The sequence below is a fragment of the Capricornis sumatraensis genome, chromosome 11, assembly GCF_032405125.1.
Source record: "Capricornis sumatraensis isolate serow.1 chromosome 11, serow.2, whole genome shotgun sequence".
NCBI lineage: Eukaryota > Metazoa > Chordata > Mammalia > Artiodactyla > Bovidae > Capricornis > Capricornis sumatraensis.
The window spans coordinates 21,718,735-21,736,813 of NC_091079.1; the positions used below are offsets into that span (position 1 = coordinate 21,718,735).

General features: G+C 58.2%; 1 protein-coding gene across 1 annotated transcript; it reads right to left on the reverse strand.

Moving 5' to 3' along the window:
* Nucleotides 1-15,093: 15,093 nt before the first annotated feature.
* LOC138088760 (proline-rich protein HaeIII subfamily 1-like) lies at nucleotides 15,094-17,805 on the reverse strand. Its single transcript, XM_068984089.1, has 2 exons — nucleotides 17,792-17,805; nucleotides 15,094-15,631 (listed from the first exon to the last, which is right to left on the reverse strand). The coding sequence occupies exons 1-2, from the start codon at nucleotides 17,803-17,805 to the stop codon at nucleotides 15,094-15,096; spliced, it is 552 nt and encodes a 183-aa protein (XP_068840190.1).
* Between the last annotated feature and the right edge of the window lie 274 nt (nucleotides 17,806-18,079).

Here is an 18,079-nt window from a genome sequence, read left to right on the forward strand (position 1 = left end):
AACAAGTGGGTGTACATAACCGAACCCTCCAGCGAGTGAGTCTCAAGCCCCTGGGGGCCACACGGCAGGGGTGTGCCTCGCACCCAGGACTCCTCAACCTGCTCCAGGGTAAAGAGGTGGTGGAGGCATGGCTGGGTGTGGGGCGCCTGAGAATGGAGGCTGTGAACTCGCCAGGTGCCCATGGGGCTGGAGCCATCGGGCATCAGCACTGGGTGGGTGCTGGTGAGCGTCCCGGCTGCTGTCCGGGGGTGAGGCGGGGGGGACGCTGCCCTGTCCACCTGGGGCTGCTGTCAAGGCCGGCTCCAGGGACGCCAGTGTCTGGGCGCTTGGCCCCCTGAGCAAGGGTTGTAGCGAACCCAGTAATGTGTTTCCCCTCGAGCTGAGCCTGGAGCGACCAGGGGTGCGGAGGAAAGGGTCCACAGGACCCTGGCTCTCTCAGCCCACCCGCCTCCTGGCTCTCTGCTGCACGGGCTCTCTGTCTCTCTCCCTGTATCTCTTGCCCTCTCCTCCTCTCCCTCACTGCCTTCCTCCCTCTGATCTCAGGCCTGGCAGTGCCCGCCAGACCCCTCCCTCGGCTCCCAGTGCCCGCAGGGAGAGCAGGAAGCGGCACCGCCTCACGTTATGCCAGGCTGCCTCGTGCCCGTCACACTCTGTCCTGTTGCATCACACCGTGCCAAGCCTGCCGCTCTTGTTTCCCTCGGCGGCCTGAGACAGCAGGCCCAGGTCTGCGTGGGACCAAAGTGAGGTCCCCCCCGAGAAGGCTCCCCAGCAAGGAGGACCCCAGACTCAGTCAGATTGTAGATCTCGCAGACGCTCTCACCAGGCTTGCTCCCCACGTGACTGTGAGCTCTGGGTGACACCACACCTCCATCCCCTCTGCACCCCACTCCCCTCCCCAGGCCCGCAGAAGATGGGTCAGCATGGACTCCTGCCCGCCTCTGGACTGGGTGCCCCGCAGCCCCAGGCTGGACAGCTCCCCTGGCCCAGAGGGGGACCCAGAGGAGGGGCTGGTCCCACCCACCGCCCAGCACCTCCCATCCCTCCCTCAGCCTCATCTCCACCACTTCAGATGTGGCTCTGAGCCCAGGGCCGCAAGTGGAGCTGCAGGGCACACCCCATCCCATCCCGTGGATGACGGACGCGGGCCTGGCCCCACCTGCCCTCTCCTCACAGCTCCCAGGCCCACAGCACAGCACTGGAGCTTCCCTGACCATCCCAGGCCCTTGGGCCAACTTTGTCTTAGCTGTGTCCTCTGCCCACGCTTTTCCCCGCACCCTGACCCCTTCAGTCCGATGCCCTGCTTCCTACCTGACCCTCAGGATTCCTTCCCAAACCTTCCAGGAGCCCCGGCAGTGGCTGCCGGCACCGAAGTTGCATATAACCCCCACTCTCACTGCTTTTAGTGAAGACAGCAGGTCCTCAACACACCTTGATCCAGTGTCCAGCCCCCAGCTTGGTTCTCACACTTGTGAACTCGTTTAATCATCACAGCCTGTAGGTCTGGCCAGCTGCTGTCACCTTTTATGGCCGAGGAAACCGGGGCTCCTGGGCGCTCATCTCGGGCGAGGTGTGGCGGCCTGGCTGCAGCGTCCCTCTGACCTCAGGCACCCCCATTTCCCTCCCCTGCAGCCTGTATCCCTCATCCCCTGCGCCCGCTGCCCAGGACGGGGCTGACCGAGCAGGGGCAAATCCGCCGAGCCTCAGGAACCTCGATGCTCAGGAGCAGCAGGTGTAGAGAGTGGGGAGCCCCGACCCTCCCCGCCGCTGCCATCCCCTCCCTGAGCTCCCAAGCCCAGCCTCGTACCAACAAAGTCACAAAAGCCCCTTGAAACCCTGAAGCCCAGACAAATGTTTATCTTAATAAGCTGCAAACAACAAGATGAGGCCCCGAGTGAGCGCAGAGAGCTGCCGTGGAGACTGGCTTCTCACAGCTATCGATTCCTGAAGTGGAGACGGAGGCATCAGGGGTCCAGCGGCCAGGCAGGAAGAGAATCCACAAGGCCATGGTGCAGGAGGTGGGCCAGGCCCCCGAGCAGTCCCTCGGCCCCCAGGCGCCCCTTGTTTCTCCCATGCGGGCCAGGCCGGTCAGAGTCAGTCCTGGGCCCAGCAAGGCCTGGTCTGATCAGGTGTGACCCTTCTCCAAAAATGCGTTCTGGCCACTTGTCGCTGTCATGCACAGGGAACTTGCTCCACCTCAGGGCAGAGGAGCCTGGAAACAAAATGCTTTCCTACCTTGGGTTCCAATCCTGCCAGGACATCTCATCTGCCAACCAGAGGTGAGAGGCTCCCCTGGCAGGAGGCCCATGATGACAAGGAAGACTGACAGTCGTGTCCCTGTTTGGATGAGTCACGACAAGGCCACGCATCTCAAGGGGATCCTGGTGCCCAGAGAGGCCCCGCTTCCGGGTGCCCACACGAATGCTGACACAAGGGCACAGAGGCCCTGCATGAATGCCACACCCTCACCAATGACTATCGCCCGCTCCGTAAACATCTGAGTTCAGAGTGCTTCCTTAGCATCTCAGATCTCCAAAAATCCCAGACAAGCCAACCCCACCCCTAAAAATAGACCTGCTCACTGGAGACAGTTTGATGAGGCTGAAAGTTATCCCCCTGGGCAGCAGGATCAGCACAGAGCGGGAGTGAGGACAAAGCTCTGGGAAACGGGGCAACGCCCTCACGCTCGCCACGCCCCTGCTCCAGGTGCAACAGCCCCAAGGGGTGGCGGCTTGGCAGTGGTGAAAAGTGGCAGCCTGCTCCTGCGTGGCCAGCTTGGGACGGACGGGGCTGAAGCGCAACCCTGTGGCTATTGCCAGGAGCCCAGCTTCCTGCAGGCCATGGGGCTTGGCCTGAGACGTGGGGACACCGGTAGACAGTGGCTTCCGGGTGACCCGCAGGTCAGGAAGCCGGAATGGGCTCAGGCAGCCCTGGGACTCTTGGCAGGAGGCCCAGGTCCTTTCGTCAGCCTATAGAGGGCTCTCAGGGACCCTTGGATGTGTCTGCGGACCCTGTCCACGGTCCCCAGACTCTGAGCAGCCAGGGAAGATCTGAGGATGATGGCCGTGCGGCACCCCAACACCCCTTCAGAGGGCACCAGGGGTGGGGTCACCCTGTAACTTCTGACCCAAGCCGGGACACGATGAATACTGAAGCTGGGACCAGAGGGCCAAAGGGGACTGCTGGTGACCCTCCAGATGGAGGCGGGACAGCCGCTGTCGTTAATGTGAAGTCCGCCTCTGTTCCTGGGCTGGTGCCTAGGGACATGCCTTTCACACAAATACCGGTCAAGTTTATGAGAGGAGCGCACAGTTCAGCGCACGGCCTTTGTGTTTGTCTCATGAGTGCCCTCCTTGTCCCCGGGGACCAACACCTCCATGCCCATCGGAATGTGTTAGTCACGTTCACACCTACCCGTCTGCCCCACCCATTGAGGAGGGCGTCCCTGTGCTGGGAGAGTGAAGAGACCTGAGTCTGCTGCAAGTGTGACTTTCCCCCCATTGTAATTTGTTTTTCACAACTCTGCGATTCCAGTTAAAGTAACCCTGGGTCGTGCAGTAACAATCAACCACACACTATTTCCTTTGGGGTTAGCCAGGCTTTTGCAAAACACGTTTATCTTATCAAAGGCAACACAGCCAAGTAAGGAAAAATTCGGAAAATAGCAGAGTAAAATAAAGCAAGTTTTGCCTGTAACCCACCAGGCGAAGATAACTCTTGCTAATATGTGGGGCCACGTCCTTTCATTATTTTTAATGCACCTTTCTTCACAGCCATTTTGAACAGGGTGGCGAATATTTTTCTACATTGGTGGAATCATATTGTACTCTATTACCCATTAGGTTTTGTTCCCTGCAAGTGTTCTCTATACACACTCTTAGCAAACATTATTTTTAATGGCTGTAATATTCTTTCAACTGGATAAACCACTTTTTTGCTTAAACATTCCCCATGTTCAAATGCTTAGGTTGTTTCTAATTATTTTGCTAAAAGTATGTATTTTTGTGTTTTTAGGATTACTTCCTCGGGATAGCATCTGAGGAATTAAGCTGTGGGTCTAAAGGAGCATTTTTAAGTGTGTGGTGCTCGTTGCCAAGCGTCTGCTCAGGGGGCTGGACCAGCAGGGCTCTGAATGCTCATCTTCGCGTCCTCAGCTCGCGTCAGACGTTACGGTGCCTTAATGTCTGTTCCCCTTTATTAGCAGGAACCGGCACTTTATTTTCATGTACGTTTCCTTTATTACCGGTGAGGGAGGCCCCTTTCCCCGTGTTTGTTTTCCTAATTATATTTAGGCTTCTTGTGAATTGGGTAACCGCGTCCTTGACTGACGAGCTGTTTGAGGTTAGCGCGTCTTCTGATCGCTTTTTACAGACTCTTTTACACACGAACAGCGTTGCCTGTTAGGACGCTGTGTTCCTGAGCATTTACGTCTCCCTGTTGTACTTGCTCTTTCTTCACTGCCTTTCCTGTGTTCACCGGACGCAGACTTTTCATTTTCATGTAGTTCGACACGTCCTTCCTCGCACTTGTGAATCCGTCGACCGTTCCCTGCTTCAGATGTCCTCCCCTTTTACGTTCTGGCAAGCATTCAGGCCTATCAGACTCTGGATCTGCTGATTTCAAGTGTGTGCCTTAACACTGTGGCCTTAAAGTTGGCATTTATCTGGGTTCATAGACCAAGATGGTGAGCTGATTGTCTGCTTACACCTCCCAGAAGAGGTTGGAAACGTAGGCTTTCCTCCCCACCTCAGGCCCCAAAGACCATGATGAGAGAGAGGAGGGGCTTGGAACACAAGTGAGATGCTGGCACTGGGCCTCCAGGAAGTGTGAATGGCCCCACTGCATTTTTTCCCCAATTTTTTTGTTGTTGTTGTTGTGCTTACATACATATAACGTAAAACCTAACCATCTTAACTATTTCTAAGAGGATAATTCAGAGGTATTAAACATATTCATCACATGCAATCATCCATCTCCATAGATCTCTGCATCTCGTAAAATGGAAACTCTGTACCTGTTAAACATATACCATTAACACCAACTCCCCATTCCCCTACCAGTCACTGGTCCCCATCTTTCTACTTCCTATCTCTGTGAATTTGACTCCTCTAGGGACCTTATTAAAAGACGCTTACTCCTTGGAAGAAAAGTTATGACCAACCTAGATAGTATATTCAAAAGCAGAGACATTACTTTGCCGACTAAGGTCCGTCTAGTCAAGGCTATGGTTTTTCCTGCGGTCATGTATGGATGTGAGAGTTGGACTGTGAAGAAGGCTGAGCGCCGAAGAATTGATGCTTTTGAACTGTGGTGTTGGAGAAGACTCTTGAGAGTCCCTTGGACTGCAAGGAGATCCAGCCAGTCCATTCTGAAGATCAACCCTGGGATTTCTTTGGAAGGAATGATGCTAAAGCTGAAACTCCAGGACTTTGGCCACCTCATGCGAAGAGTTGACTCACTGGAAAAGACTGTGATGCTGGGAGGGACTGGGGGCAGGAGGAGAAGGGGACGACAGAGGATGAGATGGCTGGATGGCATCACGGACTCGATGAACGTGAGTCTGCGTGAACTCCAGGAGTTGGTGATAGACAGGGAAGCCTGGCGTGCTGCGATTCATGGGGTCGCAAAGAGTCGGACACAACTGAGTGACTGAACTGAACTGAAATGAACTGAACTGAGGGAGCTTATACAAGTGAAATCACACAGTCTTTTTGTTTTTCTGACTGGTTTATTTCACCAAACATAATGTCCTCAAGGTCCATTCACATTGTAACAGGCATCAGGATTTCTTCCCTTTTAAAGGCTGAATAATATTCCATTATGTGGATGGGCCACATTTTCTTAACCCTTTATTTGGGATGACACTTCCAAGACCTCTTTGCCTTTTTAAGTTGTTTTCCCCCTGAACGACCTTTCTTCGCAAGTCATCATTTGTGTTTGTTTTAAGTCAGAAGTTTCCAACTAAAGGGCAGTTTTGGCCTCCGGGGTTGGGGCGGGGGGCATTTGGCAATTTTCAGTCATCACACCTGGGGGAGGAGAGGCTGCTGTCACCTAATAAATAGAGTCCAGGGAGGCTGCTCACCATTCCACAATGCACTGGCCAGCCCTCTCCCATCCCCAGAAAAGGATTATCCAGCCCAAAATAGCAACAGTGTCAATTAAGAAATCCTGCTTTAAATCAAGGGCTGGCTTCCCTAGATAAATCGGCTGAATTTATGCTAAAAAACGGTCAAATGTCAGTATGTCTGAGACAGCTAGTTTTCCTGCAATGTCCTTCGCTCTTTCTTTCTTGAACAGAATGTTTAGCTGGCACACAATCAGAAGACAGAGATGATACATCCCAGTCCTCCTTGCCACTGAATGCCCCCATGAGACTCTAGCCAATGAGACGCAAATACAAGTGTCAAACTCCCCTTCAGGAGCCCATCATGAAGGCAGCTGCCACTCACACTTTGCCTCTCCCTTCTGGTATCCTGGAATGCAAATGTGATGGCTGGAGCTGTGGTGCCCTTTTTGTACCATGGAGTGACTTTGGAAATGGAGGCTGTGTTTTGTGAATCCACCAAGACAGAAGGGAGGATACAAGGCCCTTGAGACCTGTGCAGTGCAGGCAGTCCTGGCAAATATGCCTCCAGGCTTTATGAAAAAGGGAGAAATATACTTTTTTCTTATTTAAGCCACTGCTATTTTGAGTCCTTGTGACTTACCACTAAACCTAATTGTTGCAAGCAGTGACACAGGAAATGTTTGTGAAGATTTCTTATGAAATTTCAGCATGAAGTTGGATGGATTAAAAAGAATACAGTGTGCAGACTGCTTAGCTGATCACTTGGTACATAGAAGGTAACAGTTAACTAGCTGAGCTATCGTGAGCCACACTGTGTGGCAGGCAGCATGCCACATATCTTGTACCCAGTATCTCAATCTTCCCAGCAACCCACTAGGAAGGTGTACTATGGTTGCTATTATTGATAAGGGAGCAGAAATGCAGATGATTCACAATACACTGGGGACACAGGGTCAGGGTCGAATAGAGTCCATCCCTGCATTGTGTCCACTCCACCTCGGTCAACACTGGAGACTCCAATCAGGAAATATGTAGGATCCAGCAACTGTGGACAAAATCCCTTTGCTCGATGATCTTGTTTCATTCCAATTCTGTGAGCTTTTTGTTGTAGCCCAATGAGGCTGCTTCAGCTCCAACCATCACATGTGAATTCCAGGATACATTTCCAAACCTGTGGGTGTATTTTTTGTGGTGTCCAGGTTGCCATAAGAAACTGTGGCACAGAGTGGCTGAGTGACCTGTACAGGATCACACAGTAAGTGGCAGAGTTGGGACTCAAATTCAAGTGGGTTTAATATCAGAGTCTGTGCGCTTAGCCACCAAGCTAAACTTAGGCCTGGAAAAAATACCACTGACAGAGACAAGAAGCAGAGAGAACACCAGCTCTGGTCACAGCAGCACTAAGTGGCAGAATGAAATGCCTGACATGCTCCGACTCATTCGTGAACTCCACTCACAACAATGCCGTCCCCCAGATAAGGAAGCTGAGGCTCAGAGAGGCCAGGAGGGCTACCGAAGACCACTCAGTGAGACATGGAGGGGCAGATCTGTGTGGCCCTGGATGCTGCTCTCCTGTCTCCTGTCTCCTCCTGAGCTTCGCAGCTGCCAGAATCTGCGTCCTTGGTCTGGAATCCCCGCTCTTATCAGCAAGTATCGGGCTGCCAGACCTCACACGGTGTCCTTCCCTCACCTGCAGGACTCTACCCACGCCGGGTTTTCTGCTTTCATCCCTGAAGCACGCACGGAGGTCAAGTGCTGTGAGAGGAACTATTCACCGACCCTCCCTGGAGTCCCCATGCCATCGCTGCAGATTCCGTGTGGTGGCCCCAGCCGTTACTGTGAAACAGAAGAAAGTAAACACATTTCTCACTGATGTGGAGCCAGCCGGCACATCCGGTATTGCGGAAGAGGAGAGAACACTGTGAATTAGGGTAGGCAGGGAAGGCTTCCTGGAGGAGGTGAGCTTTGGCTTTCCAACCTGCAGAGAGGGAGGCAGGTTCCAGGCAGGAGCCCCAGAGGGTCTAAGTCCTGACTCCAGGATCCTGGCTTCCACGGAGGTGATCCAACTTCCTGGCCTCAGGGAATGGGGGGAAGAAGGCCGGGGAAGGTGGGCTCCATCACTCAGGAGTGTGCTGCCAGCTCATTTGGGTAGTTAGGTGCTAAAAAGGGTGTAAAAGTGACTTACGAGCTGAAATCAGGTGTTCAGGCATAAACACGCCAAAGCCCATAATTGATTTGACTGGGTAAATAGCTTTTATAATTGGTATGTTTTTTATTAAATTTTAAAACCTGGATATTTATGTGAGTGGGAAGTGTGAGCATACTGAACGGGCGTGCCTGTACCTGGACAGGCCTCGCCTGGCCTCCCTTCTGGCAGAGGCCCAGGACCGGAAAAGGTGTTTCCAGTGGTCCAGCTGTCAGGACCCTGAGAGGCCCCCGGGGAGGACAAGGAACAACCCCATTATCCCGGATACGAGAGAGGCTCACCCACCCGTCCTAGCGCTTGAAGTCGGTGGGGTTCAGAGAGAGAAGCTGGCGAAGGCGAGGTTGAAGGGAGGGGTCTGGTTTCTGCTTCCCCACTGGGCCCGGGTCAGTCCCTGAAGCGCTGAGCAGGGCCTGGCTCCGTGTGCCCTGCAGTGTGGGCCCAGGGTGGGGGCATCAGTGAACCAAGTGCCGGGGCCCCTGAGACGGCAGGGCCCCCCTGGCTCCAGGGGCATCACAAGGCCCAGCACAGCCAGTGGGCACGCACATCTGTCCTGAGCCCAGACCCACGCTGCCGGGCGAGGAGCAGCCAGAGGTGCAGAGACCACGGGAAGGCCGCTCCTCGGGCCTCGGTGTCCTCGTCTGTGAAATGAGATAGTGACTCTGCTCAGGGTGTGTCAGGTGGAGTTTCTAAGACAGACGTCACGAATTCTCCACCCTGAGAGGGCCTCACGGTGCTGTCTTCTCCTTTAACATCTGCTGCTGCGACTCAGGAAAGACCCCCAGACGCCAGGTGTGGGAAAAGGTGCGTTCTGACCTGAGCCCCTGCAAAGCAGAGGGGGTGTAGACGCCTCGTGCCCTGCAAAGCCTCCAGGTGCCATGCTGGGGAGGTCATGGCAGGCGGATCAGGGTTCAAGGTCAAGGCTCAGAGTCTCAGAGTGTGACCAGGGTCAGGGCTCAGAATGTGATCAGGGTCAGGGTTCAGAGTGGGACCAGGGTCAGGGTTCAGAATGGGACCAGGGTCAGGGCTCAGAGTGGGACCAGGGTCAGGGCTCAGAGTGGGACCAGGGTCAGGGCTCAGAGTGGGACCAGGATCAGGGCTCAGAGTGGGACCAGGGTCAGGGCTCAGAATGGGACCAGGATCAGGGCTCAGAGTGGGACCAGGGTCAGGGCTCAGAATGGGACCAGGGTCAGGGATCAGTGTGTGACCAGGGTCAGGATTCAGAGTGTGATCAGGGTCAGGGTTCAGAGTGGGACCAGGGTCAGGGTTCAGAGTGGGACCAGGGTCAGGGCTCAGAGTGGGACCAGGGTCAGGGTTCAGAGTGGGACCAGGGTCAGGGCTCAGAGTGGGACCAGGGTCAGGGCTCAGAGTGGGACCAGGGTCAGGACTCAGCTAGAATCCGTTCAGGGCCCACCTCGATACCCCTAAGGCTCCGTGGAGCCTTTAAAGGACAGAGCGGTTGGAGGCAGGGCCGCCCTGTGCAGCTGAGCCTGTGCCAGACCCCTGCTCCCAGGCTGTTGCTGTGTGGATGGTCATCTGTTCCAGAGCCCAGCTCCCTCTAAGCCTCAGCAAACTCCCTAAGCCTGGCCTGAGCTTAGGGACTCGTGGGAGCTTTTGCCGGCCAGGACGGAGCCTCCAGGCGCAGCACAGACCAGCCCCCTGCGCCTAACTTTCCCCGGCTGGTATGGGGCAGAGGGACTTGTCCGCTGAGAGTGGCCCCCAGCCCAGAAGGGATGAAGGCATTGCCGCTCAGCCAGACAAGCCTCCTCGCACTGACGATATAGACATCCGTGCAGGCAGGGCCTGCGCTCGGAGGGAAGCCCCAGCACCGGCCGGGGGAGGAGGCCCCAAGGCCGAGAGCAGGGAGTGAGGAGCGAGGGTGGTGCTGTGACCTGCGCAGCCAGCAGATGGGCAGGGAGACCAGGGCAGGGGTACCCGCCTTCTTTATCCCCAGAGCCCCCAACAGGCCCCCGTGTGGGAGGGAGGAATGGACGCCTGCCAGCACCCCACGCGTTGTCCACATCCTCCTTCTTGGCTGTTTTCTGTTCTGGCGGTCGGAGCAGAAATCTGGCAGGAGGGGACTGTGGCTCTCTCCACAGGCCCTGAGGTCCCCCGAGGAGGGCACAGGCCTGGGGATGTGGTCAGGCCAGGTCACGGCTGCCAGTCCAACCCTGGAGTGGCTCCAGTTGACATCCCTGCTTAGGGTCCACCATGCTGGCATAGTCCGCCCACCATTCACACTAGGAGCCATCTTTTTCCCAGAACCATCACCTGTTCTCAAGGCCCTAGGTCTGGTGAAAGCACCCAGCACGTGCCCCAGGGCGGCAGGGCAAGTGGAGACCAGGGGGAACAGGAAGCCCTCCTGCCAGGGCACCAGAAAGACGTCCTGCAGGAGGTGGGCTTCCTGCTAGGCCTTTAGGGACACGGCACAGAGGAATGTGGTGGGCAGTCTAGAGAGGGGCAGGTAAGGTCTCAGGGTCAGGACGCCTGGTCTGTGCTTGCCCCTGAGGCTGCTGAGAGGGTTCAGGGTAGCAGGGGCATGGTCGGACGTGGTGTTCCAGAGTCCAGGAGAGAAGACCCCAGGTCCAGAGTCGGGTGGGAGCAGGTGCGGGGTCTGGGGGAGAAGGGCAGGGAGACTTCCACACCACCTGGAGAGGCAGGGCCCGTGTGCCCAGAGACCCAGCGACTTGAGGGGCAAACACCACAGTCTGCGATCCCTGCAGGGTAACATCAGACGTCAGTCATCTGACAGCCAGTCTGGAGATTCCTGAGGTTCAGGTAGGAGCTGGTGTCACCCACGCGGGCTCATTTTCCATCAACTGCCAGAGAAGTTGAGTCTTTGGGCGACAGGGCAGGGAGTCTGCTGTCCTGTCCAAACTGACTTCTCCCCAGGGTGTGGGGTCCCCAGGGTCGCCTCCCTGGAAGAACGCCTTGTTCCAGTACATCCTGGGCCTGGGCCAGCTCGGGGGGAGGCAGAGTGGGAGGGGATGGGAGAGAGGCATGCCAGGACCTTCTGTGCCAGCCGAGCTGGGGCCGAGCGTCCACCTCCAGGAGGACATTGCAAGGCCAGCTGGGGCTCTGCCAGGAGCCTTGGAGCAGGTGGCAGCCCCTCCCCTGCGTCCCGGTGGATGTCAGTGACGGGCAGCTTTTGGAACCGCCGGGAGCTAATAGCTGAGTCTCCTGTGCTAATGCCAGCTCGGGATCGATGGACATGAGAGCTATCTCCAGCGAGATAGGATCGCAGCTGGGGATTAGCGTCACAGATGAGCAGAACTTCTTATGGGATCCCTGGGCCTCCCAGCCTGGGGAGGTGGCAGGGCCCCTCCTGCAGTGTCGCTGACCTGCAGCCAAGGGAAATTGCTGGGAGGTGGGAGGGGAGAAGGTGCAGCGATTGCTCCCTGGCTCCCCACCCCTTCCTGCCCACCTCCCCGTGTAATCGCAGCCCTGTCATTGCCTTCACAAGCCCAACAGCCCCTCTTCCATCATCGGCCGCCCATTCGCTGGTGCTGGAGTAACTGTACTGCCTATCTGTCCCCGGGGCCGTCAGCTACAAGGTGACGCACAGTTCCCTGCCCTTCCCTCATCATCCACATCCGCGCCTGCCCAGACTTCATGCCATCTGACACCCGGCGGCTCACCGACAAGCTCGCAGCCAGGCCTCCCTGCTTCCAGCCTTGGCGAGGCCGTCCCTCCGTCTCAGCGCCCTGGGCCCTCCTGGAGCTTCTGAACTCAGGCAGTGCCCGAGGCCAGATGTCCTCAGGGTGTGTCTCCTGCCCAGCGCTGCCCCGGGCCCCAGCCTCTCATCTACCCTTGGGTTCCCAGTGATGACAACACCAAACAGACGTTTCCTGAGGGTGGGCTCTGGGCCAGGGTGACGATAAGTGGCCTGTCCCTAGGGAGCCGAGTCTGGTCGGGAAGACAGAGAGGAGACACCGGGAGCAGAGAGTGGTAGGGCTGAGCAGGGGAGACCCCAGACCTAGGTCGGAGTCAGGGATGACCCTCGGAGCTGGGGACTTCCAGACTGAAAGAGCTCAGATGAGAGGGCAAGAGGGGCCTCAGAGGGAGGTTGCAAGAGCCAAGGTCGGTGATAGACGCACGCCCTCCCCGGGTCTGAGCCCTGCAGTCCCAGGCACCCTCCTCGGGGCCCGTGACATTGGATTGAATGGGAACAGAGCTGGGCTTGGGCAAGGAGCCCCCCTGGGTGTGGCGGGCAGCCTCTGACCAGTGGGGAGCCGGGAATTTTTCCTCGGCCAGGAACTGTGCCTCACCTCACTGCCAGCATTTGGATATCTAAAATCAACTGATGCTTTTCCTCCATCCCTCCCAGAAGAAAAAATCACCTACTGCAGCCACACTGAGGACAAAGTGTCGTCAGGACCGAGAAAGGAGCTGGACTGGCTCAGCGGGGTCACCTGGCGAGCGGGGAGGGGGGCGGCCCTTGGATCAGGCAGGAAACGGAGAAAGGGGGGGTCCTCTGAGCCCGCACGGGAGAGGGGAGACCCCAGAGCCAGGGCTGAGTGGGCTAAAGGGAGCCTGCGGCAGCATCGGTCTGAACCCCTGGAGGAGAGACCTGTGGGGCTGGGGTGGAGAGGAGCAGACGCCGCTGCTGTGAGCCTGGGGGTCAGCGCTGGCAGCAGAGGACTGGTGGCCTTTTGGCGGACACGAATGAGCGACTTTCACTTTCACGGGGCCCAGAACAGGGCTGCCCTGGGGTGGGCATGTGGCTCTCCCCGTGCGGGAGGAGAGGGTGGATTCCGAGCCTGCCCCACCACCCTCCAGCCTTGCAGCCCAGGGCAGGGCCCTTGCTGTGAGTGACACTGTGTCCTGAGCGATACGTTGAAACCCATGTATGTGTGTTTGTGCGTGTGTGTGTGTACATATGTGCACATTTGTGCTTACTTCTGCGGACCGTGTCACACACACGCCCCTGCAAAGCCTCCACAGTCGAGGGGCAGAGCTGCCGGATCCCCAGGAAGCTCCCCATTGCCCCCGCGCCACCCCATGCCCCCGCCCCAAGCCGCTTCTCCGTCCTCATCTCTATCATCGTGGCCCTTGGAGAAAGTTATATAAAGGGACTCACAGTTTGTGACCTTTGAGATCGGCTCTCTCTTTTCCCTCAGCCTAATACCCTTGAGATCCATCCAAGCTTCTCCATGAACCCAGAGTTCCTTCCCTTTTATTCTGAGGAGTATTCTGTGGTCGGACTCTAGCATGGGGTTTTCTTAATCTCACTTTTTGAAAGAATCCCGTGGATGTGGCCTTGAAGGCAAACCAGAAGTCCAGGGTTCTGGAGGGAAGGCTGTGGACACCAGGAAGGGCCACCTGGATGGTGTGGGTGGAGGGGGGCTGGGTGGCCTGCGCACAATCTGGCCCCGGGGCTCAACCACAGCGGAGTCGGGCAGCGTGACCTCACAAGCTCTGACTTAAGGATGCCGGGGGTTGAGGGGTGGAGGGCATGGGGGAATACGTGGGTAGGTCCACAGACCTGACCTCACCTATTTCCAGGGAACCGAGGGCCTTCTCTGACACGGTCCACACTCCCTCCCTGGACTCTGACAGGTAACAGGAGGCTCCCGTGAGCCAGGAGAAGGTCCTGCCGTCAGGTACCTAGGGGCTCGCAGGGTAGCTAGGGAGGTGGGGACAGAGACTTGGAGGCAGAGGTCACGGGTGAACCACGGAGGGCAGGGCGAGTCTGGGCTCCACTGGGCTGAGGGGCGCTGGCCCAGAAAATAAGCACCCTCGGCGGGGTGGGGTGCGGGGCTGGAGAAGAGCAGCTGAGGGTCCTGGGTTCACGGACAGGTCTCTGGGCGGTGGGGACAGCACGGCTCCTTGTCTTCTGTCGTGTTGCTGTTTGAGAACTGACGTTACACAGCAGCTGGCAGAGGCAGCAGATAATGTGAATTGATTGCAGACGGGGCAGGGCAGGGGGAAGGGGCTCACAGACAGAGCCACTGCCCCCGGCCCCTGCCCTGCCCTGCGGGCCCCACACCAGCCTTACTGACCCTGTGCAGGAAGGGAGGGAGCCTTTGCCCTCGGGTCCCCTGCTCCAGCCACAGAGCCCCCCACCCCACCCCACCCACCCAGCCAGGCCTCAGTTTCCCCAATGGTAGAATGGAGGCAACAGCATCAGAAGGGTCTCTCAAAGATGCTGGGGGACACCGATGGGCTGAGCCCACCACCCCCACCAGGCCCAGAGACACTCAGCGCTACAGCCAGCATGTGACTTGGAGGTTCCAGGAAGGAGGAAGCAGGTTCCTGGGGTGTCCAGGCCACCGCCCCTCCAAGGAGCCCAGCCCGTGTGTGCAGCCCCACCGCCCCCTGCTCTGGAGACAGCCTGGCTAGGGCTATAGAGGCCCCGGCAGCCCAGAGTCCCGGGGACCGAGCTCCAGACACACACTGGCATCCGGGTCTGTTTGCTCAGCAGAGAGTCTGTCAGACACACGTTCTCCGGTTCCAGCCCTTTTCGAACCAGATTTATCTGATTTCTCATCTTTATTTTGGCAGAGGTAAAAATGTAATTTCTAATTTAAAATTTAAAAAACCATCACCCTCATCAAAATGCACTCAGCTCAGATGGTGTTTGGGAAATTAACTCTGTCACTCTCACACACACCGGCACACGGCCCAGCCACGGGGACAGCTCTCCCCCCTCGGACGCGCCAGTGCCCCCCCAGCTTTCCACGTGAGGTGCCGCTGAACCTCCCTGCAGCGGGGGGCCTGCAGACTGGGGCCTCTGGGCTAGGGGCTGAAGACTGGGGGCCTGTGGGCTGGGGGACTGTGGGCTGGGGGCCTGCGGGCAGGGGCCTGTAGACTGGGGGCCTGTGGGCTAGGGGCTGAAGACTGGGGGCCTGTGGGCTGGGGGGCTGTGGGCTGGGGACCTGCGGGCAGGGGCCTGTAGACTGGGGGCCTGTGGGCTGGGGGCCTGCAGGCTGGGGGCCTGTGGGCTGGGGCCTGTAGACTGGGGGCCTGTGGGCTGGGGGCCTGTGGGCTGGGGGCCTGCAGGCTGGGGGCCTGTGGGCTGGGGGCCTGCAGGCTGGGGCCTGAAGACTGGGGGCCTGTGGGCTGGAGGGCTGTGGGCTAGGGGCCTGCGGGCAGGGGCCTGTGGGCTGGGGGCCTGCAGGCTGGGGGCCTGTGGGCTGGGGGCCTGCAGGCTGGGGGCTGAAGACTGGGGGCCTGTGGGCTGGGGGGCTGTGGGCTGGGGGCCTGCGGGCAGGGGCCTGTAGACTGGGGGCCTGTGGGCTGGGGGCCTGTGGGCTGGGGGCCTGCAGACTGGGGACCTGTAGACTGGGGCCTCTGGGCTAGGGGCTGAAGACTGGGGGCCTACAGACTGGGGGCCTGTGGGCTGGGGGCTGTGGGCTGGGGGCCTGCGGGCAGGGGCCTGTAGACTGGGGGCCTGTAGATTGGGGCCTCTGGGCTAGGGGCTGAAGACTGGGGGCCTGCAGGCTGGGGGCTGAAGACTGGGGGCCTGTGGGCTGGAAGCCTGCAGGCTGGGGGCCTGCAGACTGGGGACCTGTAGACTGGGGCCTCTTGGCTAGGGGCTGAAGACTGGGGGCCTGCAGACTGGGGGCCTGTGGGCTGGGGGCCTGCAGGCTGGGGGCCTGCAGGCAGGGGCCTATAGACTGGGGGCCTGCAGACTGGGGCCTCTGGGCTAGGGGCTGAAGACTGGGAGCCTGAGGGCGGGGGGCCTGCAGACTGGGGCCTGTGGGCTGGGGCCTGTAGACTGGGGCCTGCAGACTGGGGCCTGCGGGGGGCGGGGGCCTGCGGGCTGGAGCCTCTGGGCTAGGGGCTGAAGACTGGGTCCTACAGACGGGGGCCTGCGGGCGGGGGCCTGCAGACTGGGGCCTGCGGGCTGGGGGCTGTGGACTGGGGGCCTGAAGACTGGAGCCTGCAGGCTGGGGCCAGCAGACTGGGGCCTGTGGGCTGGGGGCTGAAGACTGGGTCCTACTGATGGGGGCCTGTGGGCTGGGGGCTGAAGACTGGGTCCTACAGACGGGGGCCTGTGGGCTGGGGGCTGAAGACTGGGTCCTACAGACGGGGGCCTGCGGGCGGGGGCTGTGGACTGGGGCAGGGTCTAGACACCAGAGAGCCAGGTTGGGCTGGCAATGTGGGCAGGAGTGGAGGCAGCACCTCACCGCCCCCTACCCAACCTGCTGTGTAACAACTAGCTGGTAGACTCTCCTCTCTGGTCTGGATCTGGCTCCCGCTGAGACCCAGATGGCCTCCTGGGGGAACTACTGTGACATCTGAGATTCCTGAGAGGAGTAGGAGAGGCCAGAGAAGGGCCCAAGCACAAGCTAAAGAATTAGAACAACTAGCATTTATCCCAGATAAACCACACACACGCTCTGCGCCGTGGGGACCACCAGGGGACTTCCCAGACCTGCAGCTTCCTCTTCTGGGAAGGGCTTGGCCTCAGTCTTTTTCCAGGCATGGGATGGTGTGTGCCCAGCGCAGCTTACAGTGGGGCTGGTTTTCAGAGGGATTCATCTGATGCACCCACTGTGTAATTCGAGCAGGATGTGTATCAGTTTACGTAACTAGAGAAACTCCACTGAGGGGTCAGAGGTCAGCCTCATTGCATTCTGCATTTGCCAGACAGAGAGGTTCACAAGTCTCCGAATGGGCCATCCCTGGTGTGCTTTGCCGGATCCCAGACCTGTGCCTGCCGCCCCCCACATCCCACAAGAGAGCTTAACCTGGGTGATGCTCCCCAGGGCACCGTCAGCAGCTGGCACGCGTCACCCTCTCTGTTAGGTGTTGTCCTCTTCTCCCTGTTGTGCGGATAAAAAACCTGAGGCTCTGAGAGGTGGGACAGAGCCTCAGTGGGAGGGCCCAGAGGCTGCAGGCAGAGCAAACTAGTCCCTGTGAGCAAAGGCCAGGCCGCAAGTCTGGTATCCTCAGTGAAGGGCCGGCAGACATGCCGGCCCAGAAGAGGGGAGCCTGGAGTGTGTTCCCAGCTGACCTCTCTTAGGAACAACCTGTTGTGAAATGACTGCAATCTAAACTTCCCTAGAGGAAAAGCCATCTTCCCTCGGGGTCTGGAGACCAGCTCTCTGGGGACGGGCCTCCCGGAAAGAACTCGCCTCATGCAGTTTTCTGCTGAGTCACGCACCATGCAGGCTGTGCCATCAGGCCACCCAGTACCATGAGAACCCAGCACAGGGGGCAGCCACATCGGGGAGGAGGAAAAAGCAGTGAACGAGATAGAATGCCCCCATCGCAGGGGCTGGGGCAGAAATGAGATGGGATTTTGAGTCTAGTATGATATCCCCAGATATCCCCAGGACCATCACCCAAAAGCAGCCTTGGGGTGAGGCCATCCTGACAAGTTCCAGGTAGGCACTTGTTTCTCTCCTCCTGTGGTTCTGTCTTAGCCTCTCATGAGGTGTGTGTGGCAGGGGGGACGTTTACTGTCAAAAGGGCCAACCCAGTGAGGGATGGGCAGGCAGCCATGGAACAAGGTGATGACAGGGGCAAGTTGCCATCCAGCGTCCCCAGTATCATGCGCGTGGCTGGAATCTTACCTTCCACTCTCCATCGCTTGAGTCAAGCACTGCCCTTGCAGAGCCCACCATTAGCTGTCTCACCCCCTCACTCCCAGAAAAGACCTGGGAGATGTCAAAACATAGCTGCTTCTCCTCCCCACACCAAGGTGAGCCTCAGTGTGGCGCTTGCTAAAAACAATCTCCCCCACCAGCTTGCCAAGATGTCTGCTCCTCAGCCATCTGGCTCGGGCATTAGGAATCCCTTGGAAAGTTGATACATGCGACTTAGGAGGAAGAAGCAAACAGCTGCTGAAGCCCTGCTCTCCA